General features: G+C 45.0%; 1 protein-coding gene across 2 annotated transcripts in view; it reads left to right on the top strand.

Moving 5' to 3' along the window:
- Positions 1-26,748, top strand: part of ARHGAP44 (Rho GTPase activating protein 44) — a 160,247-nt gene that overhangs the window by 71,449 nt on the left and 62,050 nt on the right. For both annotated transcript variants that reach the window (XM_066588132.1, XM_066588131.1), the window contains exons 4-10: positions 7,131-7,207; positions 7,400-7,511; positions 11,214-11,290; positions 12,224-12,341; positions 14,431-14,499; positions 17,714-17,795; positions 19,996-20,123. In XM_066588132.1, coding sequence (XP_066444229.1) covers positions 7,131-7,207; positions 7,400-7,511; positions 11,214-11,290; positions 12,224-12,341; positions 14,431-14,499; positions 17,714-17,795; positions 19,996-20,123 — 663 coding nt within the window. The remainder of the gene's footprint in view (positions 1-7,130; positions 7,208-7,399; positions 7,512-11,213; positions 11,291-12,223; positions 12,342-14,430; positions 14,500-17,713; positions 17,796-19,995; positions 20,124-26,748) is intronic.

Below are 26,748 nucleotides of genomic sequence, written 5' to 3'. Positions count from 1 at the left end.
TCCCTATTATAGTGCAGATCATACACTGCCCTCATTATAGTGCAGATGACACAGCGCCCCCGTTACAGTGCAGATGACACAGTGCCCCCGTTACAGTGCAGATGACACAGTGCCCCCATTACAGTGCAGATCACACAGTGTCCCTATTACAGTGCAGATGACACAGTGCCCCCCGTTACAGTGCAGATCACACAGTGCCACTATTACAGTGCAGATGACACAGTGCCCCCCGTTACAGTGCAGATGACACAGTGCCACTATTACAGTGCAGATGACACAGTGCCCCCCGTTACAGTGCAGATCACACAGTGCCACTATTACAGTGCAGATGACACAGTGCCCCCCGTTACAGTGCAGATCACACAGTGTCCCTATTACAGTGCAGATGACACAGTGCCCCCCGTTACAGTGCAGATCACACAGTGCCACTATTACAGTGCAGATGACACAGTGCCCCCCGTTACAGTGCAGATCACACAGTGCCACTATTACAGTGCAGATGACACAGTGCCCCCCGTTACAGTGCAGATGACACAGTGCCCCCCGTTACAGTGCAGATGACACAGTGCCCCCCGTTACAGTGCAGATGACACAGTGCCCCCCGTTACAGTGCAGATGACACAGTGCCCCCCGTTACAGTGCAGATCACACAGTGCCCCCCGTTACAGTGCAGATCACACAGTGCCCCCCGTTACAGTGCAGATGACACAGTGCCCCCCGTTACAGTGCAGATGACACAGTGCCCCATTACAGTGCAGATTACACAGTGTCCCTATTACAGTGCAGATGACACAGTGCCCCCCGTAACAGTGCAGATCACACACTGCCCTCATTATAGTGCAGATGACACAGTGCCCCCATTTACAGTGCAGATGACATAGTGCCCTCATTATAAAGCAGATGACACAGTGTGCCCATTACAGTGCAGACCACACAGTGCTCTCATTACGGTGCAGACCACACAGTTCCCCCGTTACGGTGCAGACCACACAGTTCCCCCGTTACGGTGCAGATGACACAGTTCCCCCGTTACGGTGGAGATGACACAGTTCCCCCGTTACGGTGGAGATGACACAGTTCCCCCGTTACGGTGGAGATGACACAGTTCCCCCGTTACGGTGGAGATGACACAGTTCCCCCGTTACGGTGGAGATGACACAGTTCCCCCGTTACGGTGGAGATGACACAGTGCCCCCGTTACGGTGCAGACGACACGGTGCCCCCGTTACGGTGCAGACGACACGGTGCCCCCGTTACGGTGCAGACGACACGGTGCCCCCGTTACGGTGCAGACGACACGGTGCCCCCGTTACGGTGCAGACGACACGGTGCCCCCGTTACGGTGCAGACGACACGGTGCCCCCGTTACGGTGCAGACGACACGGTGCCCCCGTTACGGTGCAGACGACACGGTGCCCCCGTTACGGTGCAGACGACACGGTGCCCCCGTTACGGTGCAGACGACACGGTGCCCCCGTTACGGTGCAGACGACACGGTGCCCCCGTTACGGTGCAGACGACACGGTGCCCCCGTTACGGTGCAGACGACACGGTGCCCCCGTTACGGTGCAGACGACACAGTGCCCCCGTAACGGTGCAGACGACACAGTGCCCCCGTAACGGTGCAGACGACACAGTGCCCCCGTAACGGTGCAGACGACACAGTGCCCCCGTAACGGTGCAGACGACACAGTGCCCCCGTAACGGTGCAGACGACACAGTGCCCCCGTAACGGTGCAGACGACACTGTGCCCCCGTAACGGTGCAGACCACACTGTGCCCCCGTAACGGTGCAGACCACACTGTGCCCCCGTAACGGTGCAGACCACACTGTGCCCCCGTAACGGTGCAGACCACACTGTGCCCCCGTAACGGTGCAGACCACACTGTGCTCCCGTAACGGTGCAGACCACTCTGTGCTCCCGTAACGGTGCAGACCACTCTGTGCTCCCGTAACGGTGCAGACCACTCTGTGCTCCCGTAACGGTGCAGACCACACTGTGCTCCCGTAACGGTGCAGACCACACTGTGCTCCCTTAAAAAAACTTCTTAGCAAAGTGAAATGGAAAAATATGCAATTTCACCATCTTAAGGGGGGTGGAGGGGTTCTTGTTTCCACAGAAAATGCATTGTGGCAAAAATGACATGATAACTTTATTCTATGGGTCAGTACAATTATGAAGATGCCAAATTTATATAGTTTTACTTTTGCTGTACTACTTATAAAATATCTTTGCAAAAAAAAATTAAAAATTAGTTTCTGCCACCATCTTCTGTCCATCATAACGTTTTTATTTTTTCTTCACGATAGCTGTGCTATTTGTGGGACGTCTTGTAGTTTCCATTGGTACCAACTTTGAGTTCGTGTGACTTTTTGATCACATTTTATGAGATTTTTTTCTTGGAGATGGCCTAACTAAGAATATTCACTTCTGGTGATTTTTTTTCCCCTTCTTTTTCTGACGTTCACTTTACGGGGTAAATAATGCATTACTTTTATAGATCAGATTTTTATGGACGCGGTGATTCCAAATACGAATATATTTATTTAATTATTAATATGATAAATAATAAGCGTTAGCATGGGTGTCTTCTATCACAGACGGCCAGCACCCACCCTGTATGGAGTGGGATCAGCTCATGTTTCCACTCCAAATAAACCCTGCACTCCCAGTTGTCAGTGGCAATGGGGAGTGTTAATGGGTGATTACTAGCTGAGAAAATTGGACACCTCCTCCAATCATACACTATTGAGGTGGCAAATGAATCAAACTGCTTGACACATCAGAAAAGCATCCAGAGGATCTATGGCGCAGTATACAGTCCACGGTTATGGAAACAGCCAGTGAGCATCTCACCTATAAGAAGCGGGAAAAACAATGCTTTTGGTTGTCCGAGCAAATCCTCAGAATAGCCGATAAAAGAAGAGAAGCAAAGGCCGCCGGCAACAAAGACGGAATTCGGCAACTAAATACCGATTTTCAATGAGCGGTAAGGAAAGACAAGGAAATGGACTGGAATGAGTGTTGCAAACAACTCCAAGCAGAAGCCATGAAAGGCTATTTGCAAGGCCTATTCTCACAGGTCAAGATGGCCCGAAAACCTTTCATGGTATGCAACAGCACAAATGAAGGCAAAAAAGGGAGAGAACTGAATGACCAACAGAGTATCAAGGATAAATGCAGGGAATACTCAGAGAAACTATATGCCTGCAACCACATACCTGGACCATTGCATGTGGAGCCTGTGGACTTGAAAACCTCTATTTGGGAGTCAGAAGTGGATATGGCAATGAAACAACCAGCCAAAAATAAAGCACCAGGCATAGATAACATATCGGCAGAGCTAGTGCTGCCAGTACCAGTGAAAACCATCACAGCACTGTGCCAAGCAGTATGGGCATCCACACAATGGCCAAAGGACTGGAAAAGATCTGTCTCATCCCTCTATGAAAGAAAGGCGACTCCCAGAATTGCTCCTACTACCGAACAATAGCCCTCATTGTGTATGCAAGCAAGATCCTTCTCAAAATTATACAGGGAAGACTGAGATCAGTCATTGAAGCGGCACTCCCTGAAGCGCAGGCAGGATTCTGTTGAGGACATGGCAGCCGCGACCATATTGCAAACCTGTGATGGACCATGGAAAAAGCTTGAGAATACCAAAAGAATATCTACATGTTGTTCTTCGAATACATCAAGGCCTTTGACTGCGTCCACCATGACAAGCTATGGCAGGCCCTATAAGAGCTGGGCGTATCGGCACATCTAGCCAAGCTGATAAAATCACTTTATACCAATCAAGAAGCCACTGTGAGAACACAGTATGGGGATACAGATTGTTTTGGGATCGGCAAAGGCATCTGACAGGGCTGCATCCTCTCACCCTTCTTGTTTAACCTATATGTGAAAGTGATCATATGGAGAATGGACCTAGATGCATTGGAAGTTGGGGTGCAAATAGGTGGAAGAAACATCAGCAATCTCCATTATACAGATGACACAACTCTGCTTTCAGAAACAGAAGCAGATCTGAAGCAGCTGATATGTAAGATTAAAGCTGAAAGTGAAAAAATGGGCCTCTGCCTGAATTTAATGAAAACTAAAATTATGAGAACTGCAAAAAATGTCTACATTTAAATAAAAATCGACAATGAGGTTATAGAATGCGAATGACACTTTATCTTCCGTGGCTCAAAAATTGACCAGGCTGGAGAATCTGTGCCAGAGATAAAACGTAGGCTAGCACTGGGGTGAAGCGTGACGCTAAACATGCACAAAATCTGGAAAATTAGGGATATCGGTATAGCAACTAAACCAGGATAGTGAAAACCACCATATTCCCCAGAGCCATGTATGGATGTGAAAGCTGGACTGCGAGAGAAGCTGATAGGAGGATTGATGGGTTTGAGCTGTGGTGCTGGCGAAAGATGCTGCATATACCCTGGATAGTGAGAGTAACTAAGAGAAGTTCTGAATTGTATAAGACCCGATATATCACTGGAGGGGAAGATGGCCCGGTTCAGGCTCACGGATTTTGGCCGTGTAATGTGAACAGAGTCACTAGAAAAATCTATAATGCTTACACAGATCAGTGGCAAAAGAAGATCCGGCCGCCAAAGAACACGATGGCCGATACTGTCAGAGCTGATACTGGCATGGATATCACACAAATCGAAAAACATGGAGGGAGCTCGCCTGTAGTGTCGCCGAGGGCCTTGAACGACTAAACAGCTACCAACAACACTAGCTGCTTTTTTTATTTTATACCATTTCCTGCTAGTAGGCAACATTCTTAGAATTCCAGACGGAACCTTGAAATATCGCTGCGCTGCATTGTCCGGTTCTAATTTATTCAGCAGATACCACAGTAGAGTAAAGCTGTAATAACGTTGACCTTCTCCATTGTAATCCAGTACTGGTTTAGGGTTAGCTGTCTTATCATGCAGTCACAGCCAGAGTTCTTGGTGCTCTTCCCCAACTTCTCTTCCCGGTTTCTATGTTCGGCTGATGTGCGTTGTGGGAGGTGGCTGTTTACACCGGATAGTTTTCAGTAGTTAGATGGAAGGAAAAGCTAAAACTCCCCCGTACAGCACCTGAGATGATTACTGCAGCTCAGAGGAAATATGAATGCAGCTTTGGATGTAACTGCTGTATAAGACGTAATGTCACAGTGCAAGATGCCAGCAGGTTGGGATTTTCAGACTTACTTAAAATCGTATGTAGATTTAACCTGTGAAGTATTTTCTTGAAGTGGAGCTACAATACAGTTTGTAACATTGCAATTATACCGGGTTATTACACATTATCTTCCCGAGAACCCAATAACTCCGTTTAATGACACTCAGATACAGAAATTGATATCAATGGAGACAAAAACTCAAAAAGTTTTGTTGTACAACATCAGACATGTTTCCCCCTCAGCAGTGATCAGTGGGACCCCCTTTATCACTGGGCACACATGGAGCCTGCAGTCACGTTCCTGACATACATGTTGTAGCGGATAACGACGCACTGATGCAATGGCTTCTGGGATACCGCAGATCATGGTGGGCGGTGAGGGGACATGTAGACTCTAACACTCCCCCAGAGGAAGATCTCACAAGGTGTGAGGTCCGGGGAACATGGAGGCCGAGGAAGTGGTCACTATCGTCACCACCTGTGCGTCCGACCCATCTTTGTGGTAGTCGCCGCTCACTTCTGGCGTCATTGTGATAATGGGGGCGTCCTGGTGGGGTTTACTGTTCCGCCATGGCAGAAGCCATGTCTGTAGTGTCCGGGTATGAAATCCCTGAGATTGTTTCCTCATGGGAAAGAAGGGTCCGCATACTTTCCTGCAGGTTATAGCGCAAAGCACATTCACTGCGGGGAGTCGCTCGTACGCTCTATGTAGACCGGTGGTTCCCCTCAGATTCTCACATTACGTTTGTTGCCTGAAAGGTTGACAGCGGCTTCATGACTAAACACTAAAGACTCCATTAAACCATTGTGTCCATTAGTCTGCATACTCTCACAGAAAGGACGTTGCCACAATTTGTCGTCCGGTTTCACGGCCGCTAACAGTTATGATCGATAGGGATAACATCACAAACATTTGCGCAGAATCTCCCACAAAGTTGGCTGCGGGACATCCGATTCTCTGCTCAGTCTGACGGTGGATTTCTAGGACTTCGTGTGACACTTGCCCGGACGCTCCGCTGTTTCCTCGCTTACTGGTGGACGTCCGGATGGTGTTTGCTCACAGATGCAACCTTCTTCCTTACTATTGAAGGGCCGCTTCCGAATTGTGCGCCCACTGGGCGAAATTCACCAACCATTGCTCAAAAATGACGTTGTGAACTGATAACAGACTGTATACGTGGAAATCAAGGACATAAAACACTCCACTGTCTTTGTTGGCAACCATTTTGTCTCATATTTTTAGCGACAATGATGGCAGAATAAAACTTTTTGGGCCTTGTTTAGCAAAACTTTAACAGTAAGATGTCCTTGTTGCCCGTAACAACCAATGAACGTTGAACGCTGCTGTTACGTTCGTGTGGGCAAATAAGCACCTGGCCCACACAAACGGGACCAAAGGACATGGATTTGGGACAACTGACATGCCAACAGACTGAGGGGAAAACGACAGACTAGCAAACAAAAGATGGAGCTGGAATACAAGATATGGAAGGGTAAACGGACCCTGTGCTGAAGGGAAGATGGCGACGCCATACCTAACAAGTGGAGCGATCGCCTCAATAAGGGCGGCCCTACGCTCGACCCTCGGCCCCGTTTTACCCAGAATAGGTGGTACACGGAACAGGAGACGTACGAACAAACCACATGCACAAACACACTTACCACACAACCTCGCACGCTAAAGCAGATGATAAAGCTGAATATAAAAACAAGGGATTAGTTTGTGTATTGGCCAATGGACCTAAGCCACAGGGCTCCTCGGGTCTTGCGGTCCCTACGCTAGCAAGACACAAGATCATTGATAGTTGATCACAGTTTTCATTGATATCACATTTCTCTATCGGAGGGTCATTACATGGAGTTCTGGGGGTCTCACATCGGGGGATCTTCTGTCTATTTACTATAACCAAATTGTATTTTTCCCCATTTCTTTCCCTCTTCTTCTCACAGAAAAAGTTGCCTCTTATAACATTGGCCCAGTGTCTGATGGAAGGCTCGGCTGTCTTAGGGGATGACTCTTTGCTTGGGTGAGACTCATAAATTTCTTTATTTTAAGTCCTTTTTCTTGCTGTCAATGAATGAAGTCCTCTTTACTTAAATTCAGAGTACCAAACCAGTCATAACCTTGTAAAAGGTAAATGGTACTTTCCCCTTCGCTGAGCGGATAGGTGTCTTGGCGATAAGATGTCTCTAACTTGTTTCTCCTTGTTCTGCTCTAGGAAGATGCTGAAGTTGTGTGGGGAAGCCGAGGACAAACTAGCACAGGAGCTCATCCACTTCGAGCAGGAGGTAGAGCGAGATGTGGTGGAGCCATTGTTTGTGCTTGCAGAGGTACGTGGTTCTATAGGGATATTCAAAAGCCGTCACTTATAGATGTCTCACCTGTGCGAACCTAAAGGAAATGCAGTGACCGAGGCGCAGGGCCCACAGCAGAGGAGGTGGGGGGTAGCTGTTAGGGGAGGAGATAGTAGTGTCACCGTGACATCCCTGAGGGACATGTGTTACCCTTCACCAAGGTCCTGGCAGGCTTCTCCAGGCAATGCTGGTGGTGCGATTACCTGTATAAAACTCTGTAGTGATGAAGTTTCAGTATATGTCACGGGTGACGCCAACATTCCATCCACTGCGGTGATGATGGTGCAATAAATAGTCCACACACACAGGGCTGTACTTTAAATAGACTGAATCGGGAATGGTCAGTAAAGCCTTTCTTTACTGGAACATCCAGCAGGAATAATATACAACAGTTCTGGCAATGGAGGATTGGTTCTGAGACAACTGCTAATTGAGAGGAGGCAGAGAGGCAACTCAGGACATCTTGATACCTACAGTCCACGTTAACTGTAGGATCACTCTCCCAGACGACTTATCTCCCTCTCTCTATTGGCCCACACTCACTGTTAAGTTGTTTAACAAAGCGCTTTCTTAATCCTTCCATGGCAGCTTGTCCAACTGGGGATAAACTGGGTATTCTCCATTTACACTTCCTCCATATTGGGTAAGCCTACATGGGGGTATCTCTTCCTTACGGGTGGACTTGCAGACTCCCTTGTTATCTGCTAGACGGCTTGACTCCTCACCCACTCAGACTAGTCTCCACCACTTTCTCCTTAGCAAGATCAACAACCAACGAACCACCACTTGCACATCTTGCAAACACATATCGTTCATGCTCAGGTGACAACGTAGACTACACACAAACTGTTACATTTTCCAGATATACCCAGACATTAACCTCTTGCGCGCTGCAGCTGTGCAATACACATAAATCACTGACAAGACAATTGCACAGTGCATCCACAATAAAGACATGACATCTATGGACAATTATGGAAGGGATATATATATATACACATTACAGTTGCTCAAACAGTCCAATTTGACTGGAGTTCTTAAACCCCTTAGGCTGGGTTCACAAGGGGCGTATTCCCATCGGAAATCTCGCGGTTTGGCCTCCCATAGAGGAGAGCGCGGCCGCGACGAAAGTAAATAGTAAACAGACCTGCTGCATCTTTTGAAACCACGGCTGTGGCGGCCGCAGCCGCGGTTTCGGCCGGACTTATCGCAGCAGATTAGCCGTCCCGCGTGGACGAGATTTCTGAGAAATCTCGTCCACATGGCTGGCTAATACCGAGATTAGCGGCCGTGGGCGGATTTGCCAAGGCGACATTCCGCGCGGCAAAGCGGCGTCAAATCCGCCCTGTGTGAACCCAGCTTTAAGGATGCGAGAATTCTCGCAGCGTGATCCAACTCGGCCGTCTGCAGGAGGCGGTTAAAAGATAAAATTTCTTTGGAAAAAAATACAATCCCTTTTTGCCGCCATCTTCTGACAGCCATAACCTTTTTGCTTTTCTGTTGACAATTCTGCGAGGACTCATTTTTTTTGCTTGACGTCCTGTAGTTTCTATTGGTGCCATTGGAGTGCATATGACTTTTTGATTGCTTTTTAATACATTTTTTCTTGGAGACGGGGGTGAACTGAAAAGCGCACTTCTGGCGTTGCTTTTTTTATTTTTTGACAATGTTCACCATGTGGGCTAAATAATGTAATGCTTTAACAAACTCAACTTTTATGGACCCAGCAATACCAAATATGTGTTTGAGGTTTTTTTTATTAAGACTTTTTTTATTATAAATATGGAAAAATGTATTTTTCCATATTTCTTACTCCTTAAGATTTTTTAAAACCCAATGTTTCCATTTATTTTTAGTCCCAATAAGGAACAAGAACTTGCAATGGTGTGATCGCTGCTGCAGTATGATGTAATACCATTGTATTACATTATACCACAATATGGTGGCGTGGTTTAGTACATTAAACCATGCCACCAGCATAGCTTGATAGGCAATATGCTATGACAACTCTGGGCGCTTTAAAAAGCCATGGTAACTGAACTGCACCCCATGATTTAATCGCAGGGAACATTTGGGATCCCGAACTCCAATTGGGGCATTTAAATGCCACTGTCACAACTGTTGCAGGTAGGGGTCAGCTGTAAGAAACGGCCAACACCGGCATTGTATGGAATGGGATCGTCTGCCTATCCCCCTCCATGCAAACCCCAAACCTTCATGATGTAACTGTGCGTCATGAAACATTAAGGGCTAAAAGGCCACTTTCGTAGTATTCCGTTCAGTATTTTGCATCTGTCCTTGGAAGTCAAAAACAGGCGAGAGTCCAAAACAAAGAAGACACGCAAATGTTTCCATTATACTTTTACTGTGCAGGTTCTACTCCTGGTTTTGGCTTCTGAATACTGATGCAAAATGCTGACCAGAATATTACCATGCGGAGGTGGCCAAAGAGTTTACTTGTTTGCTAATTCCACCCATCAGTTATAATGCCCATATTAGAGCTCTTTCACATCAGCATTTTTGTTTTCTGTTCTGCTGTTTCAACAGAGGATCAGCAAAATGGGGAAAAAAACTATTCCGTTTTACTTCCCATTGATTTTAGTGTAACTTTCTGAGCTTCAATTATACTCGGTTCGGTTCTCTTCCGTCTGTTTCCTATCTTTATTTTAACCCTTTCCAATCCACTGTCTGACCTCTGAAGACATTATGATTTAAGGCTGCACAGCTCCGATGTTGGAAGACGTCCGTCAGGGGTTCTCTTACTGTATATTGCCAGCCTCTCTGCTGTCGGAGCCTATCTAATATGTCACCTTATGCAGTACTGGCTTTAGCCAGCAGATAGCGTCGTTGTATAATGGCAGAAACAGAGTAAGTCCCCTAGGAAAACCAAGATACAAATTGGATTGGAAAGGGTTAACGGAAAAAAATAGCACATACAGCAATGCTTTAAGAAAATGGAGAGCAAATGCCAAGGACCCATTTCCTTTTTCTTTACACATCATAGTCAATAGGTGACGGAACTGAATGGTAAGATTTCCATTTGGTTCCGGTTTTTGTTGTTTGCCTAAGGGATCTGTTTATAAATGAGAGTGCCTACAGGAGGAGAAAGAGAAAAGAAGATGAAATAAGTGCTTAAAAAATGAAAGTAATTGGAATGAAAGGGAAACTGACAAAAATGGTCATTTTTTGTTATTTTTCTTTTACATCTGTATACTGCATCCTTAAAAAAAAACTGTGATATATATTTGGTTCCATCTTAATTCCCATTCGCTATATTTAATTTTTTAAAAATTGACCTGTTTTTAAAAACGGAAAGCAAAATGCTGACGTGAACAAGCCCTTACTTGATTAATCAGGAATTTTAACCCTTTGCAATCCAATTTTGGATTCAGGGTTTTCCTATGGGGCTTTCTCTTTTTGCCATTACACAATGGTGCCATCTGCTGGCTATAGCCAATACTGTGGTATAGTACATGCTGGAGAGGCCCCCCAACAACAGAGCGGCCAGTAATCTACAGTAAGAATACCCTGCCATATGACATCGGAGCTGTACAGCCTCCAATCAGAATGTCTTTAGACGTCAGAGAGTGGATTGGAAAGCGTTAAAGTTAACACTAAAAGGTACTTTCTGTCTCTTTATTGCCTGTTGTATTGATTCCTTTGTCTTGACTATTTTAGGTGGAGATCCCCAATATCCAAAAACAAAGGAAACACTTAGCCAAATTGGTCTTAGACATGGATTCTTCTAGAGCAAGGTAAATTGCTTCAGCATTTTTATGTTTCTGGCTAGAGGGACCCTTCAAATTGTCTCCCCAATTTTGGACATCATTTAGCGTGTTTCCATTTATAATGTTGGGTATGGGTAAGTTCACATCTGCGCTAGGGATACTGTGTTCCTGCTCTGTTATGGGAGCAGATAAATGGAATGCCCTGGATGAACGGATCTGTCTCATAGTGCAACTAAACTGTGCCCCTTGACTATATAATGAGGTTCATTGCACACCTGTCTGGCACGTCCAACACAGATGTCAACAAAGCTTAACTTTACAAATACGTAACTTTATTTATGACCTGAAGGTTGCAAATTCAATCCCCGCTTGGTTCAGGTAGCTCAAGGGGTTGGTAAAATGAGTACCGGGGAAAGTTATAAATAATTTACCTGGAAGCGCTGCCGAATAAGTTGGCGCTATACATATAAAAAGGCCTTTTCCCCCTTTTACAAGATGGTTTGCATTACTCATAGAGTCCACAGACAAGCATACAGTATGACTTTGTCTACCTGAATTCAGAAGATTGTGAATCATAGTTTATATAAGATTTTAAAAGGGTAAGGTTCAAATTGCCCATTATGAGTGACCTCTCTGTAATGTGTATGAGTAGCCGGACCTGAGTGAGGCGCGGAGTCTTCTGCTGGTGTCCCTGAGACGTATTATAACTTTCGGGAATTATTGCAGTCTGGTGCTGCGATGGGTCATTTTGCCAAGAAGAAACATGAATGCTTTGGATATTGTAGGTAGGAGGAAAGGATCCAGACACAATGGCTGCAGACAAAGCCCAGTTATTAGGAGAGGAAGGGTGATGTGGAGGAATTAGTGTGAGCCTCATAGATACGACTAGGATTGAAGCAGTGATACAACCTGTTCCCCAGTTTACAATGTTATTAAGGATATATCTCTTGTTCTGTGCAGATGGCAGCAGTCAGCTAAGTCGTCTGGGATCTCTAGCAACGTGCAACCTTCTGGAGCCAAGGCTGATGCACTCAGGGAAGAGATGGAAGAGGCGGCAAACCGCGTGGAGATCTGTAGGGTGGGTAATGAAGAGATAATCTTACAAGAACATTCCAACACTCCAGCACGCATTAGTCCATATTTCCCAACGATCTGGAATCCAACTGAACATACAGCAGTGGGTTTGAACCCTTGGGTGTAACGTCCACCAATGTAATGGATGGATAAAGTAGAAGGGAGAGGTGTAGGTGAATGTGGGCGGAATACGGAGAGACCAAGGAAAGAAGACCATAACAACCATTAACATCCCATTGCAGGAAAAAATTCCTAACGATTTTACTTTGAAAACCAAGTTGTGCTATTGAGGTCTTGGTCAAATGATAAACCTCTGAATGGACTATTAGATTCCTGTAGATTTTTAGGGCTATTAGGCTAGGGCTACATGGCAACTTTGGCCATGACCGAGGTAGCGCGACCAAAGATCACAGTGTAGCCCTGTAATCTCCTAATCTCTAATGTGGCTTGGGTTGGGTTGCATTTTGCAAGTAGTTGTTACTCAAAGGCTGCAAGTCGTGAGAAGCTAGATTTTTGTGATTTGCGAGTTGTGGCCATTTACGAGTTGCAACACGACCCGTATTGACTTTTACGAGATTAGGACATCACAGGGCTACACTGTAATCTTTGGTCGCGTGGCCTCTGTCATAGCCAAAGTCACAGTGTAGCCCTAGTCTTAGACTATCAGTTCCAAATTCCAATACTGAGAGGAAATCAGTTTAGATTGTCTGGCATCACTTTGTATTACTGTGTAAATGAGAGCAGAGCTCCAGGCATGGAAAAAATGTGCGTCTTTGCAACAATTCTCCGTGATTTCAAAAATATTTAAGATTAAAAAATGCATCTGTGGCAAAATATGTGCAGTTTCTACTGAGCCTGTCCTTATACACAGCAGGCAATCTAAACAAGTAGAGGCAAGGCAACATCTTGAACCTCCAATGAGACATGAGGTGGACCTTAAAGTACCTCAGGCTCCAATAGACAATTGCTAAGCAGGAGTCACCGGTCATAGCTGTACTTCTCTGAAAAAAATTAACAGCATATTACCTGTGAGGTAGAAGTTTAAAGGCTATAGCAACCTTTGTGCATGAAAAACCAATATACACATATCCTACTAAGCCTTTGCAGAAACAAATGATGCATTTTTCTCTTTTTTTGCATTTAGTTTTCCTTCTTATACATTTAGAAAGCCTCATTCTTGGATTGCAGGCTTTCCTGCATTCAAGTTTCAGCACTGATCAATTGGTCTTTCTCATAAATGCACATAAGCTTAGTCCCCCTTCCTTGTTTTAAAGGTTGTGTAGCATAACCCACCTCCCCAGCTATCTAATCCTTTCTCTGAGTAGCTGCTGGTCCATCCTCCCTCATTGCTGTTGATTGCAGAACTTTCACCCAGAGTAGATTACAGTCTTCTGTAATAGTAGTTTTCTCTGTTCTTTCCTCCTCCACCATCCCCTAGCACTCTCATACAGCCCTCTGCAATAGCTCAGTGGAAGGTCAATGAATGTTCAGGAAAGCAGGCTAGAGGATGAGCTGTCAGTATACTCTGACTGCCAGAATCTGCCAACATTTCAGTCCTCCAGTCTGCAGCGCTTTGGAAAACAGTACAAGTTTAGAAATCAGAAATTTGTAATGAAAACCAATTACAAAAAGTCTTAATTTCTAAAAACACATTGATTAAAAAAGAGTGCGAGAGCATACATTGCCTTAAGGCTAATTTCACATGGGTCAAAATGCGAGGGTTTTAAAAACGTCTCGCATCACTACGAGGGATCGCAGAGTTTCTCCTATTGTTTTCAATGGGGAGACCTCGCACTGCACTACATGCACCTTGCACGTGGTGCGATGCTGCCGACAGCCCTAATAAAAACTATGGGAGATGTGATGCGAGGGCACGCCTAAAGATAAAATGTGCCGCGATTTGTTTCTTGAAGGGGATTCATATTCATGTAAGATTTGTGTATCTCGCAACGTAAAAATCTTGCACGATTTTCTTGGCCGTGTGAAAGCGGCCTTAAATACCATTTTAGACCAATATGATTGTTTGTCCCATTCTCTTTATGCTATTACAGTAGTCTTCTTCTTTTTAATATAAATGGCTTCTTTCCTTTTAGGATCAGCTGTCGGCGGATATGTACAGCTTTGTGGCCAAAGAAATAGACTATGCAAACTACTTTCAGACGGTAAGCTGAATGCTATACTGCCTAGCATGCAAGTGTATGACTAAAACTGCATGCATATGCGTAAGTGCTGGTATGTTGGTGTCTTGTAGTTAGAGTATTAGAGTATTCATATTCTATGAAGTCTTCATGTCCAGTATAGTTGTATATGTGAAGCTCTTCATTAATATATTTGCCACATGTATCACATAAAATTGACATATTCCTCAATCTCTATAGTTAATGACACAAATCTTATCAGCAGCAGTTATCTCTTAGAGAGTATTGCTTCTCTGTGTGGAGATCAAGCTGGAATAGGTAGTCTTAAGGCCCATTTAGACACAACGATTATCGCTCAAAAATCGCGCGAAAGGCGTCTTTTGAGCTATAATCATTGTGTGTAACTGCACTGACATTGTGCAGTTTTCGTTATCCCGTCGCTCATCGTTGTCTTTCAGGGATTCACTATTGTTTCAGCTGTATCCCACTCCCTAATAACGGGTTAAGTATGAAGAACAGAGCGGTCCAGCTCTGTTCTTCATACCTGGCATGGAGCGCTCGGCTGTATAACAGCCGGGTGCTCCGTGCAGAAAACAGCTGGATGCAGAAAACAAGTGGGGACACCACGCTTGTCTTCTGCATCCTCCGCTCCGAGCGCCGGTCTGTATAACAGCCGGGCGCTCGGAGTGGAGGAACAGCTGGATGCAGGAGACACGCGGGGACACCCCACTTGTCTTCTGCATCCTCCGCTTCGAGTGACGGGCTGCATAGCAGCCGGGGGCTCGGAGCGGAGGAACAGCTGGATGCTGAAAACAAGTGGGGACACCACGCTTATCTTCTGCATCCTCGGTTCCGAGCGCCAGGCTGTATAACAGCCGGGCGCTTGGAGCAGGGGAACATCTGGATGCAGAAGACAAGCGGGGACACCCCGCTTGTCTTCTGCATCCTCCGCTCCGAGTGACGGGCTGTATAACAGCCGGGGACTCGGAGCAGAGGAACAGCTGGATGCCGAAGACAAGTGGGGACACCCCGCTTGTCTTCTGCATCCTCCCCTCCGAGTGATGGGCTGTATAACAGCCGGGCACTCAGAGCAGGGGAACAGCTGGATGCAGAAGACAAGTGGGGACACCCCGCTTGTCTTCTGCATCCTCCGCTGGCAGCGCAAGGTGATCGCTCATCTTGAGCGATCATCTTACGCTGTAAATGACACAACGATGATCGCTCAAAAGTCGCTTGGGTGACATCTTTTGTGTGATTATCGTTGTGTCTAAATCAGCCTTAACAGGCAATGGTCCTGGGAATGTATGCAAATTAGTTTCCCTCCAGAAGCAGGAAAAGCATTTTGCAAGTGTCACCCATTGTTCAATCCCTAGGATAGTACACTGCATTACTTATGCAGTGCATTCTACTAAGCCTTTAACAGCAGCCTATTAGACTATGGGATGCAGGAGCTAATAGGCTGAGTTGCATGGCAGACACGGAGCCTTTGCCAGGCTTCCAGATGCCATAGGCACCCCATTGCTACTTTGCATTGTAGGGTGCCAATTGGTGATAGAAATAGCCCCTCCCCCTGTCATCTGCTTACATGCTGCAGTTGCTATTGATTGTGGCATGTGAGGGGTTAAGCTTCCAGCATCTGAGGTTTCTCCTCTCCTGGAGGTTAGAACAGGAGCCTGGCTGTCAGTAGTCAGCCAAGCCACCACCTTAAAGCCCTATTTACTGACCTCACTAAGGCTGGCTGTCCACGGGCGTTGCGAAGTCCCGCGGCAGATCTCTGCTGTGGAAGATGCCACCCAGGGGCAGGAGCCACCGCCGAATCTGATAGATAGGCTGGCCGCGGAGAATTGGGGAAATTCGCAGCATGCTGCGAATTGCCCGCCACAAGCAGAGAATCGCAATGATTCTCCGCTCGTGGAAAGGGGCCGGCGCTTTCCATTGCAATGCTATGGAAAGCGTCGGCCGACGTGATTCGCCAACGGTTTACCGCCGGTGAATACAAGTCCGTGAACAGGGGGCCTAAAGGTTTAAAGCCCTCTAGTGAGGTCAGTAAACAGGTGTATTGTCCGTTACTAATGGGTTAATATTACAGATCTATATATTTTTGTTTAACTTTCTTGTGCTTTTATGGTTGTGTATTACTACGATCTTGCACAGTTGATCATTTTTACAACCTTGCGGCATGAAAATTACTTAACATAAGCTATAAATGTATCTGGTGTTTAAGGTACAGCTGAGCTAAGTTATATTCAATTGCAACAAAAATAGTGTTACCTGAGGCTGGTAGGTGGATTCACAACTGGCTGAGTGATCGTACTCAAGAAGTGGTCATAAATGGCTGCACATCCAAGTGGAAGAATGTATCAAGTAGGGACCACAAGGCTCTGTCCTGGGCCCAGTGCTGTTCAACATTCTTATATATGATCTGGAGGAGGGAATTGATGGGAAACTGAGCAAAAATTGCCAATGACACAAGGCTAGGAGGGATAGCTAACACTAGGGAAGAGAGAGTATTCAAAAAGACCTAGAAAAGCTTGCACAGCGGGCAGCGACTAACAAAATAGTATTTAACAGGCAGAAATGCAAAGTCCTACATCTGGGCAAGAAAAATGAAAAAAGCACATACAGAATGGGAGGAATTGAGCTAAGCAGTAGCACATGTGAAAAAGACTTGGGTATACTAATAGATCATAGACTGAACATGAGAACATGGGATCAGCCCTATTCTCATTTGTACAAGGAAAGACTAGAAGCAATGGGATGAAACTGAAAGGGAGGAAACACAGATTAGATATTAGACAGTGAGGATGATCAATGAGTGGAACAGGATGCCATGGTAGGTGGTGAGTTCTCCTTTAATGGAAGTGTTCAAACAGAGGCTGGACAGACATCTGTCTGGGATGATTTAGTGATCCTGCACTGAGCAGGGGGTTGGACCTGATGACCCTGGAGGTCCCTTCCAACTCTACCAGTCTAGGATTCTATAAATCATGAATGAGATATCTGAAGGTCTTACGTTCTCCTCATTATTACCATAGTAACAATGTACTATACGGCTGCAGGTCTTTGGGCTGTGTTGCCATGTTTCAAGAGCGTCCTCCTTGGGTTGCAAGCATAAAAGCAGTCGATGTATCCTCTGTCTAAGTGTTAGCATAGAACTGTTCTCTGAGGTGCAGTATAGTAATGGTTAATATTACATAAGATATTATGTTAAAAAAGATATATTTCTGTGTCCCCACAGCTAATAGAAGTGCAGGCTGAATACCACAGGAAGTCTCTTGCTTTACTACAAGCTGTCCTGCCGCAGATCAAGGCTCAGCAGGGTGAGTGTCAGGTGACGAATACATGTAGCATTTTTGCAATGCTTCTAAAAACACAAGCTTTTAGCGTTTTTGATCCACGAAAATGATTATCACGGATCAAAAAGAAAACAAATTTCCATGTTCATTTTCAAAAGACACACTGATTTTTTAATGTTGTTTCAAATATGTTTTAATGCTTTTTCAACCCCTGTAGTCCTCATTCATACTTGAGTGTTTTTTTGCACGCTTATGTGCGCAAAAAATGTGCTACTTGCATTAAGCGGAAAACGCGCGTACAGGCAAAGTTTCAGATGCGCAGCACATTAACTTTACCCGTTCACTAGAGCAGCTGCTCCACGAAGATCCCCTCATCACTGAACACTGTTACAGCACGGTCACAGTGTTCAGTGATGATGGGACTCTCCACGGGGATGAAGGAATCCCCTGCCACAGCTGTCACAGTGTTCAGTGATGATGGGACTCTCCACGGGGATGAAGGAATCCCCTGCCACAGCTGTCACAGTGTTCAGTGATGTTGGGACTCTCCACGGGTTTGAAAGAATACCCTGCCACAGCTGTGGCAGAGGAGCGCAATGCTATTCCATTGCTTTCAATGGGGTGAAGGCAACCCTCGCAGGGATGATTTTTGGGGGAGGGCTTGAAACATAAGCCCCTCCTTGAAAATAAGCCCTAGCTGCTGGAAAAAAAATCATATCTCACTTAGAAGCACTGTTCGACTCTTCTCTGTGGTTCCTAGCAGTCTTCTTCTGTATTTCTTCTGTGCAGAGATTGGAAAATCCCCACCTGCTGAAAGCGTTGCCTCTGATTGGTCACAACGGTCAGCCAATCAGAGGCAGTACTCAGCCATTCATTGAAATACAGGTGAAGACTGCTGGGGACCACAGTGCCGGACAGTGCTTCTAGGTGAGTTATGATTTTCTGTTTTTCTGCAGCTGGGGAGGATTTTCGGGGTAGGGCTTAGATTTCAAGCCCCATCCCCTCAAAAAAATCTTTGTTGCGGGGGTTGCCTTCATCCTCTTTCTTCCAATGAGGCGGCAGCAGCGCCGGCGGGAATTAAAGCAACCTTCCGTGAATACCCTCATCCCCGCGGGGATGAAGGACTTAACAGCGCGACATTTAAAAGGTGCTTCTGGCCAGATGCACCTTTTAAATGTCCTGCTGTAAGCAGCGAGGGATCTATTCCCAGCGCAGGAGTTTCCATTAACTCCTGCTTCCATAGCTGTCAATGGAAACTCCTGCCCGCACGCACCTAAGACAGCCGATGTCCTATCTTTTTTAGGTGCGCGCAGTTTGTGCTGCTAATTCCGCACATATGAACACCTCTATAGGAACCCATTGGTTCTTTAGAAGCGTGCATTATGCGCGCGCAAAACACACGCTCGTGCGAATGAGGCCTAAGAATGAGGCCCTTTTTTTTTCCATTTTCAGTTTCTCCTCCCTCCTTTTCAAAAATCATAACCCTTTTATTTATCCATCAGCGTAGATCTCTGAGGACTTGTTTTGTGCAGGACTAGTTGTATTTTTCAATGGCGCTATTTAATGCGCCATAAAAAATATTGAAAAACATTTAAAAAATTTGAAGTGGAGTGAAATGGGAAAAAAAAAATACTTTCTCCATCATTGGTTGTGTCTTGTATCTAAGACGTACACACTACAACAAAAATGACATATAACTTTATTCTATGGGTCAGTACAATTACTAAGATACCAAATTTATATCGTTTTTCTTTTGCTGTACTACTTTTTATTTTCTTTCAAAGATATGTAACTTTTTAAAATTATTTTCTGCCGCCATCTTCGGACAGCCATAACATTTATATTTTTCCATCTGCGTAGTTGGGGCTTATTTTTTGCGGGACGTCCTGTAGATTCTAGTTGTATTATGTTGGAATACATACGACTTTTTGCTCGCTTTTTATTGCATTTTTTTTACTTGGACATGGGGTGACCAAAAAATGCTGAATTCTGGCGTTGTTTTTTTCTGATGACGTTCCCCGTGCGGGGTAACTAATGCGCTACTTTGATAGTCAGATGCAGTGATACTAAATATGTATTTTTGTTTTATTTTTTTGTATTTTAATACACATTTCTGCCTAATAGATGCCCTAAAAACTGTTATCATCTCTTTATTTACCCTACCCACTGTGCTTGTATAATATTGGAATTAATTGCTCCGTATTTGTGTTTTTGCCCCTTCTAGAGGCCTGGATTGAAAAGCCATCATTCGGAAAGCCCTTAGATGAACATCTGACAGTCAGTGGCCGGGAGATTGCATTCCCTATCGAGGCTTGTGTTACTATGCTCCTGGAGTCTGGAATGCAAGAGGAGGTAGGAAGATGTATTGTATGTGGGAGATTTTCGCCTGTGGCTGCCTACAATATATTACACTCCTTCAGCCCAAAGTTTCATTGACAAACTATTTTGCATGTAGCCTTTGTTGGACATGTCACCTTAGAAGAACCCATCGCCCTTTGCAACAAAAAGTTTATTTACCTCTGCTTCGTGTTTCCACTTTATATTTAGCTGATTAACTGCTTAAAATTGTCAACGGGCAGAATTTCCAACACGATTTTGCACGTATCCGTGTTAAAAAGTGACATGTCACTTTTTAATGCGGACCCACATCAGAAGTTGCTTGCGTGGAATTTTGCCCATTGACTGGGTTAAATCCACGTGTGCATCTGCTGCAGAATATGCGTCAGAAATGTGCGGCTTAATTGTGGATTTCTGCTGTGGTTTTAGAGGCTTAATCCATCTGGGTCAGATTCCACCATGTGAACATAGAGCCTCGTGTGGTGCAGAGTGTTAAGGCAGCAGAAATGCAGTCCCAAGCTCTCACTCGTGACCTGAAGGTTGTGAGATCAATCCCTGCAAGGTTCAGGTAGCCGGCTCACGGTTGACTTAGCCTTCCATCCTTCCAAATTTGGTAAAATGAGTACCAGTTTGGTGGGCGGTAATAAATAAAGAATTACGTAAAAGCGCTGCGGAATAAGTTGGACCTACATAAATAGCAAGATTTAGGATCCATTCTCCTTGTGAGTGGTAGTAGTCTACCACCCCTGGGCCCACACCGCAAACTCCTGGATCTTTTTGCTACCTGGCTCTCCCATTTTTTATCTTCTGAAATTCCAACTGGTTGACTTTAAAATCCCCAATGATTACCCAATCTTCCTGTCTGCCTCGCAGTTTCTAACATCCTCCCCAGACCTTTCATGACTTACTCGTACTACTTCTGCCACACACAAAGATGGCAATATGCTTGACTTGGTCTTCCTCTGTTCTATCTTTAACTTTTTAAACTCCTCTCTTCTGCACTCCAACGCCCCTTCCGCTTGTTGTTGGGGTTCCTCAGGGTTCAGTCCTTGGGCCTCTCCACTTTTCTATCTACGCAGCCTCTTTTGGATAAACTATCAGCACATATGGCTTTCAGTATAATCTCTATGCTGTTGATACTCAATTATACACCTCTTTGTGAGATTTATACCTTTAGGACTATAAAACAGCAGTGCTTGTCTATCTATAACATCAGGTCTTCTCTCACTCTAAAACTGAGTCTTTTGAAAACTAAACTTCTTGTATTCCCAACATCTACTAACCTACTTAAACCAGATATCTTCACTTCAGTGTGTGGTGCTTCCATAAATCCCATCAACTTGGGGTCATATTTGACTCCGATCTTTTATTCATTCCCTATATTGACTTACCCACTCATGTCACCTACGCTTCAAAAACCTCTTCAAAATCTGCCCTATATCTCCTTCCTCAACTACTCTACCTCACTCCCTGTGCTGTTCTTTTTGTTAATGATGTTAAGCCAAGTTGCTTCATAGCCCCAACCTCCCACCTCTATCTCTAAAACATTTCCCAAGCTGCATCAATAGCCCCAGTTTTAAACATGCTCTAAAAGCATGAACTCCCGCATTCCATTACTTTTGCCAGTCTCTCAGGGGGACATAGGACCCCAGTCCCAACAGTTGGTACATCCCTGAGCAGCTATTTTTATTCCATTTACAAAATAGGAGATAAGTTTGCTTTACTGGAACAGCCCTTTAAATATAGCTCCTCTGCCAGTAGCCTTCTGTATTCACTCTCGAAGCTCAACATTATATGGTCATAGGTTTTATTGGTTGCTGTTTTTTTGGGTGACAAACAGAATGGAAACTACTGCACCTGATAAGCCCATGCTCCTTAGTAAGGGCCCATCAATTTTAATGCTGTCAGGCCAAATACCTTCAGAATCTTGGGCAGCTACCTATTCTCAAAACTCCAGGTCCGGTTATAGAAGAAGCCTCCATAGGTTCCCTGGCCAGATTGGTATGAAAGCTATTATGAAGATTGGGTCTTGCCTGACCATTGTAGTTACTCTCAAGATCTTTGACATGGGATGGAACACAAGCCAAGCAGATATTTCACAGAATGGAGAAGGTATCTAGGGTATACAGTCTGTCTTGGTAATAGATTGAGCTAAACTTCTTGACCTTTGTAATGACTCATTGCCCTCAGGTCGATCTCTGGTAATCTCAATCTCTCTAGCAGTTAAGGAAACCTCTCTGGATGAAGGGATTACTTGGCCAGAATTGGCTTGAAATGACGGATGCAATCTGCTCATATTATTTAGTTTGCCATGTATCTCCTCGGATGTCTTCTATGTATGCCTCCACTCAGGTCAAAACCCTTATCACCGCTCTTAGAAGGGTTGGGGACCTTCTTCCTACCTGATTATTTATGTAGCTAACTGGGGTAGCATTGTATGACTGGAAACGTGCAGCTCTAGTCAACAATAAATGATGAAAATAGAGGAGAGCACTAGAAACCACTCTGTTTCCTAGTGCTTGAGATTTGCCATCACCTCAAAAGTCCAGAGATCTTGAGTTGTAGCTCCTGAGACATAGGCATTCCATCCTCTGATGGATGCATTAGTAGTGAGTACTACCGTCAGTGGGAGAGTCATGCCTGGTTTTAGGTCTATACACGAGTGAAGAGAATTCCTGTCTGCTTATACAACCTGAAAGTCGGGTTCAGGGAGTTCCTCTGCCACACTTATTCCTCCAGCAGTTCTGGCAGAAAAGGTCTTAGATGCTACTTTGTCCACAGGACCGCAGACAGGAGGCCGAGTATTTGCATGACCTGCCTGGTACAATACATGGAAACAGGTTTGGGTTACTATAGATTCTGAACTCAAGAGTTCATTGAAATCACCCCTTTATCAAATTATGGGTCAACCCAATAGAGTGCACCATAGCGCTGCAGAGGTATTTTCCCATCTTCCTTATTTGCATAAATCACCCAGAGGAGCTTGCATGACCTTATAAGTTTCCTCACTCACCTTCTAGGTGTCCCCACACCCCTTTCGGGTGCTCTCCTTGGGGAGAGAATATACCATCTCCCAACCCACTCACCCCTAGGTGTTGCCACACACTTTTTGGGTGCTCTCCTTAAGAAGACATGACACCCCTCCTGACCCATGTTGCAGGCCTCTCATGAACTAAGCCAGAAACCTACTGCACACTAATGAGGGGCAAATTCCCTGAAACAGCTTGTTGTGCATGGTTTTCTGGTTTCCTATTCCCAATCATTGTTAAGACTTGTTAGAAAGTCACATTGATTTGTAGGAATGCTGCCAATCAGTAGGTGGCGCTGCAGATGTATTTTTCCATCTTCCTTATTTCCATGAATTCCAGAAACTGGCATTTCCTGATTTGGGATGAGGATGGACACTTCCAAATTCAAAATCTACCCTTGAGAGCATAGGAAGTATATCATTCAGTTCATGTGGCTTCTCAGGCAAGCTTCTGACTTTGCCTTGATGAGCCATTCATTCAGATATTGAAAGACTATCTTCTACAGATATAAACAGGGGCCGCCATCATAAGGTTTAGCTTGGAGGAAAATCCAGGGACCGCTATGGATCCCAAAGGGAAGGACCCGAAATAGATGTAGGATCTTTCACTCCCTTCTGATGGTTAAGCTCAATCATTTTTTGTGGGATTCAGTTACTGGGATGTAAATGTGTTAAACTGTGGCACAGAAAGTTATTTTATTTGTCCTTATGATAGTCTTCAGTGGCTTAAGATAGCTTGTAGAGATGAGCGAGCATGCTCGTTTAAGCCTGATGCTCGAGCGAGCATTTATATTTTCGAGTAACTTCCCTCTTACCTGCATGGCGCTTGGTCAAGTAACCAGTTACTCGAAAATATCAATGCTCGCTCATCCCTAATAGCTTGTCACAGAAAGTTATCACTACATCTGTAAATAGATGCAAACTACTCACTGTTTAGTAGGTACCTCTTGGTTGAGAATATATATGTCAAGAAACTGGAATATAAAACCAACAAGCTACAAAAAACACCTTTATCTAAAATACAACTTTATTAAATACCGTACTAAAATAAAATACCCAAGCACAAATACACATATAACTACGCCCCCTACTGCATGTCGGGGGTGGAGGACAGAGAAGCAAACCTAATCAATGCATATATTCTCAATGAGGCAGTTAATAAGGACAGAATCCACGTGTGGTACTTAATGAACCGCTTAAGGTTTCTAAGGATATATCTGCATTCAGTGGCATATAACCGCGTTCTCCATGAGCTAAAAAAATCCATATATATCAGATAGATCTAAAAAACAGGAAGGACATCAGAGTATAGCAAGCCCTATAATAGCTCGGCAATGCCCATAACAGCAGGATGCTTGCCATGACAAGAGTGACCCTACGATTCTGAAGACTCGCCGCTACATCCACCCTATAAATCAAACAATACCCCATATAGAAGATAGAGGTATTCTAAACACAGCTGATGTTTAGAATATACAAACTAAATCATACATATTAGGAAATGGGGGTTGAGATGAGAAGTGAAAAGTAAAAATAGGTAAAGAAAAAAATTTAAATGTAAACGTAAATGTATAAATATACAATATACAGCACATTAATACATATAAAATATAGTTGATGAGAAAAATGAATGTGCGTAAAAATATTTAAAAACAGTATAAATATAACATGAAATAAATGACCATTTTTTTCTCATCTACTATGCACGTTTATACACACATTCATTTGTATCATCAAATATATTTTATATGTATAAGGCCGCCTGCAGACGAGCGGAAATCCCGCCGCGGGATTTCCGCCGCTGAAAGTCTGCATAGGAGTGCATTACAATACGCACTCCTATGCAGACGGCCGCGGTTTGGCCGCGCGAAATCTCGCGCGGCAAACAAACCGCGGCATGTTCTAATTTTCTGCGGGGCACGCACTCACCTGGCCGCCGGCTCCGGTCTGCGCATGCGCCGGCTGCGCGGCAGCCGGCACATCAAAGAGCCGGGGCCGCCAGGCGCGGGTGAGTACGCGCTCGTCCCTGCAGGCTCTGGGGTCGGATCGCGCGGCGAGATTTCTCGCTGCCGGATCCGACCCGCTCGTCTGCAGGCGGCCTATGGCTGCCTGCACACATACGGGTCGGATTCTGCATGCGGGATCCCACAGCGAAATCCGACCCTGTGCCCGGTGGGTGACCCCCTGTACCTGTCCGCAGTCTTCTTTATCTGTACTGCAGAAGTGCAAGCCTTCACGCCGGCGCACATGCGCAGTACAGATTATGCCGCGCCATTGCTAGGCGATGACGCAGATCCCGCTGCCTTTTTGCAATGATGATTGTGGAAGGGCCGTGGGTCAGGCGGATTTCATTGACTTCATTGAAACCATCTACACAGAATCCTCTTCAAAATAGAGCATTCTGCGACTTTTCCCCCACGAGCAGAAAAATCGCAATTGATTTCCGCTCGTGGGCAGGAAAAAATGCTTTTTCATAGCATGCTATGGGCGGTATATGCTGCGGAATCTGGAGGTGGACGCTCACTCCGGACTCCACAATGCAAATCCGTCCATGTGCAGCCTGCCTAAATGCGCTGTAGATTGTATATTTACGCATTTACGTTTATTAAGCTTTTTCTTTACCTATTCTTGCTTGTCACTTCTCATCTCAAACCCTATTTTCTAATGTGTACGATTTAGTTTGTATATTCTAAACACCAGCTGAACTGACGAAGGGTTTATCCCCGAAACGCGCTTTCATATGGTGGCCACGTATTTAGTCAATAAAAGGAGAAGTTTCTACACCTCTTGGTCACTTTCAATATTTTCTATCTTGGAGTGCTGCGCCATCTTCGCCAGTGTTTGGTCCTGTTCTCTTGCTTATCTATGCCCACCTAGGTGATGCGTCATCTGGTCAGGCGGCACCTCCACCACCAAAATCGCCATTCTACTCTTTATACCACATATGTAGATTGATCTCTTACATCAAACACGACCGTACGTTTTGCTCCACCCTTCTCTCTCTCCTTTTTTTCCCCCCTTTTATCCACTTCATATAGAAGATATCCTCCAGGTAGCTCAGAAAAGACTTGGCCAAAATAATTCATATATCCAATAGATCTAAAAAAAAGGGAGGCCATCCAAGTATAGCTTATTGCTTAGTTGGATGGAACAAGCTATAGGAGCTGCACTAGCGACGGTATATGGAGACTCCCAAGCAGCAGTTGTAGAACCAACTGAGAATCACACCGCTCAATAATCTTGCAGAGTCTGGGCAAATGGCGTACAGAGTTTAACATAAAATCACAAATCCAAGAAAGAAATAAGCCCGGCAGAGAGGAGCAGACCACCAGTCCATAAACACATAGGACAATTGACGGGAAAAAAAGACCGGAGAAGAGCCAAGGCCCCTTTTTTTAGGGTTTGTTCACTTTGAATTAACTCTTGATATCACCTGTCCACAACATGTGGCAGGGAGGTAAATCCCCATCCTGTATGTATGTGCTGCTACGCAGGACGTCCAGGAAAAACATAAAAATACAATGTAAGCCTGGTATCGACATACATGTACTGACCAAACAGAAGACAATGTGCCATGATTTTTACCACACAGAATCGACCCTATTGAATACT

The sequence above is a fragment of the Eleutherodactylus coqui genome, chromosome 13 (genome assembly GCF_035609145.1).
Source record: "Eleutherodactylus coqui strain aEleCoq1 chromosome 13, aEleCoq1.hap1, whole genome shotgun sequence".
Classification (NCBI taxonomy): domain Eukaryota; kingdom Metazoa; phylum Chordata; class Amphibia; order Anura; family Eleutherodactylidae; genus Eleutherodactylus; species Eleutherodactylus coqui.
Note: the sequence above shows the minus strand (reverse complement) of the source record. Positions and strands in the feature narration are given on the sequence as shown.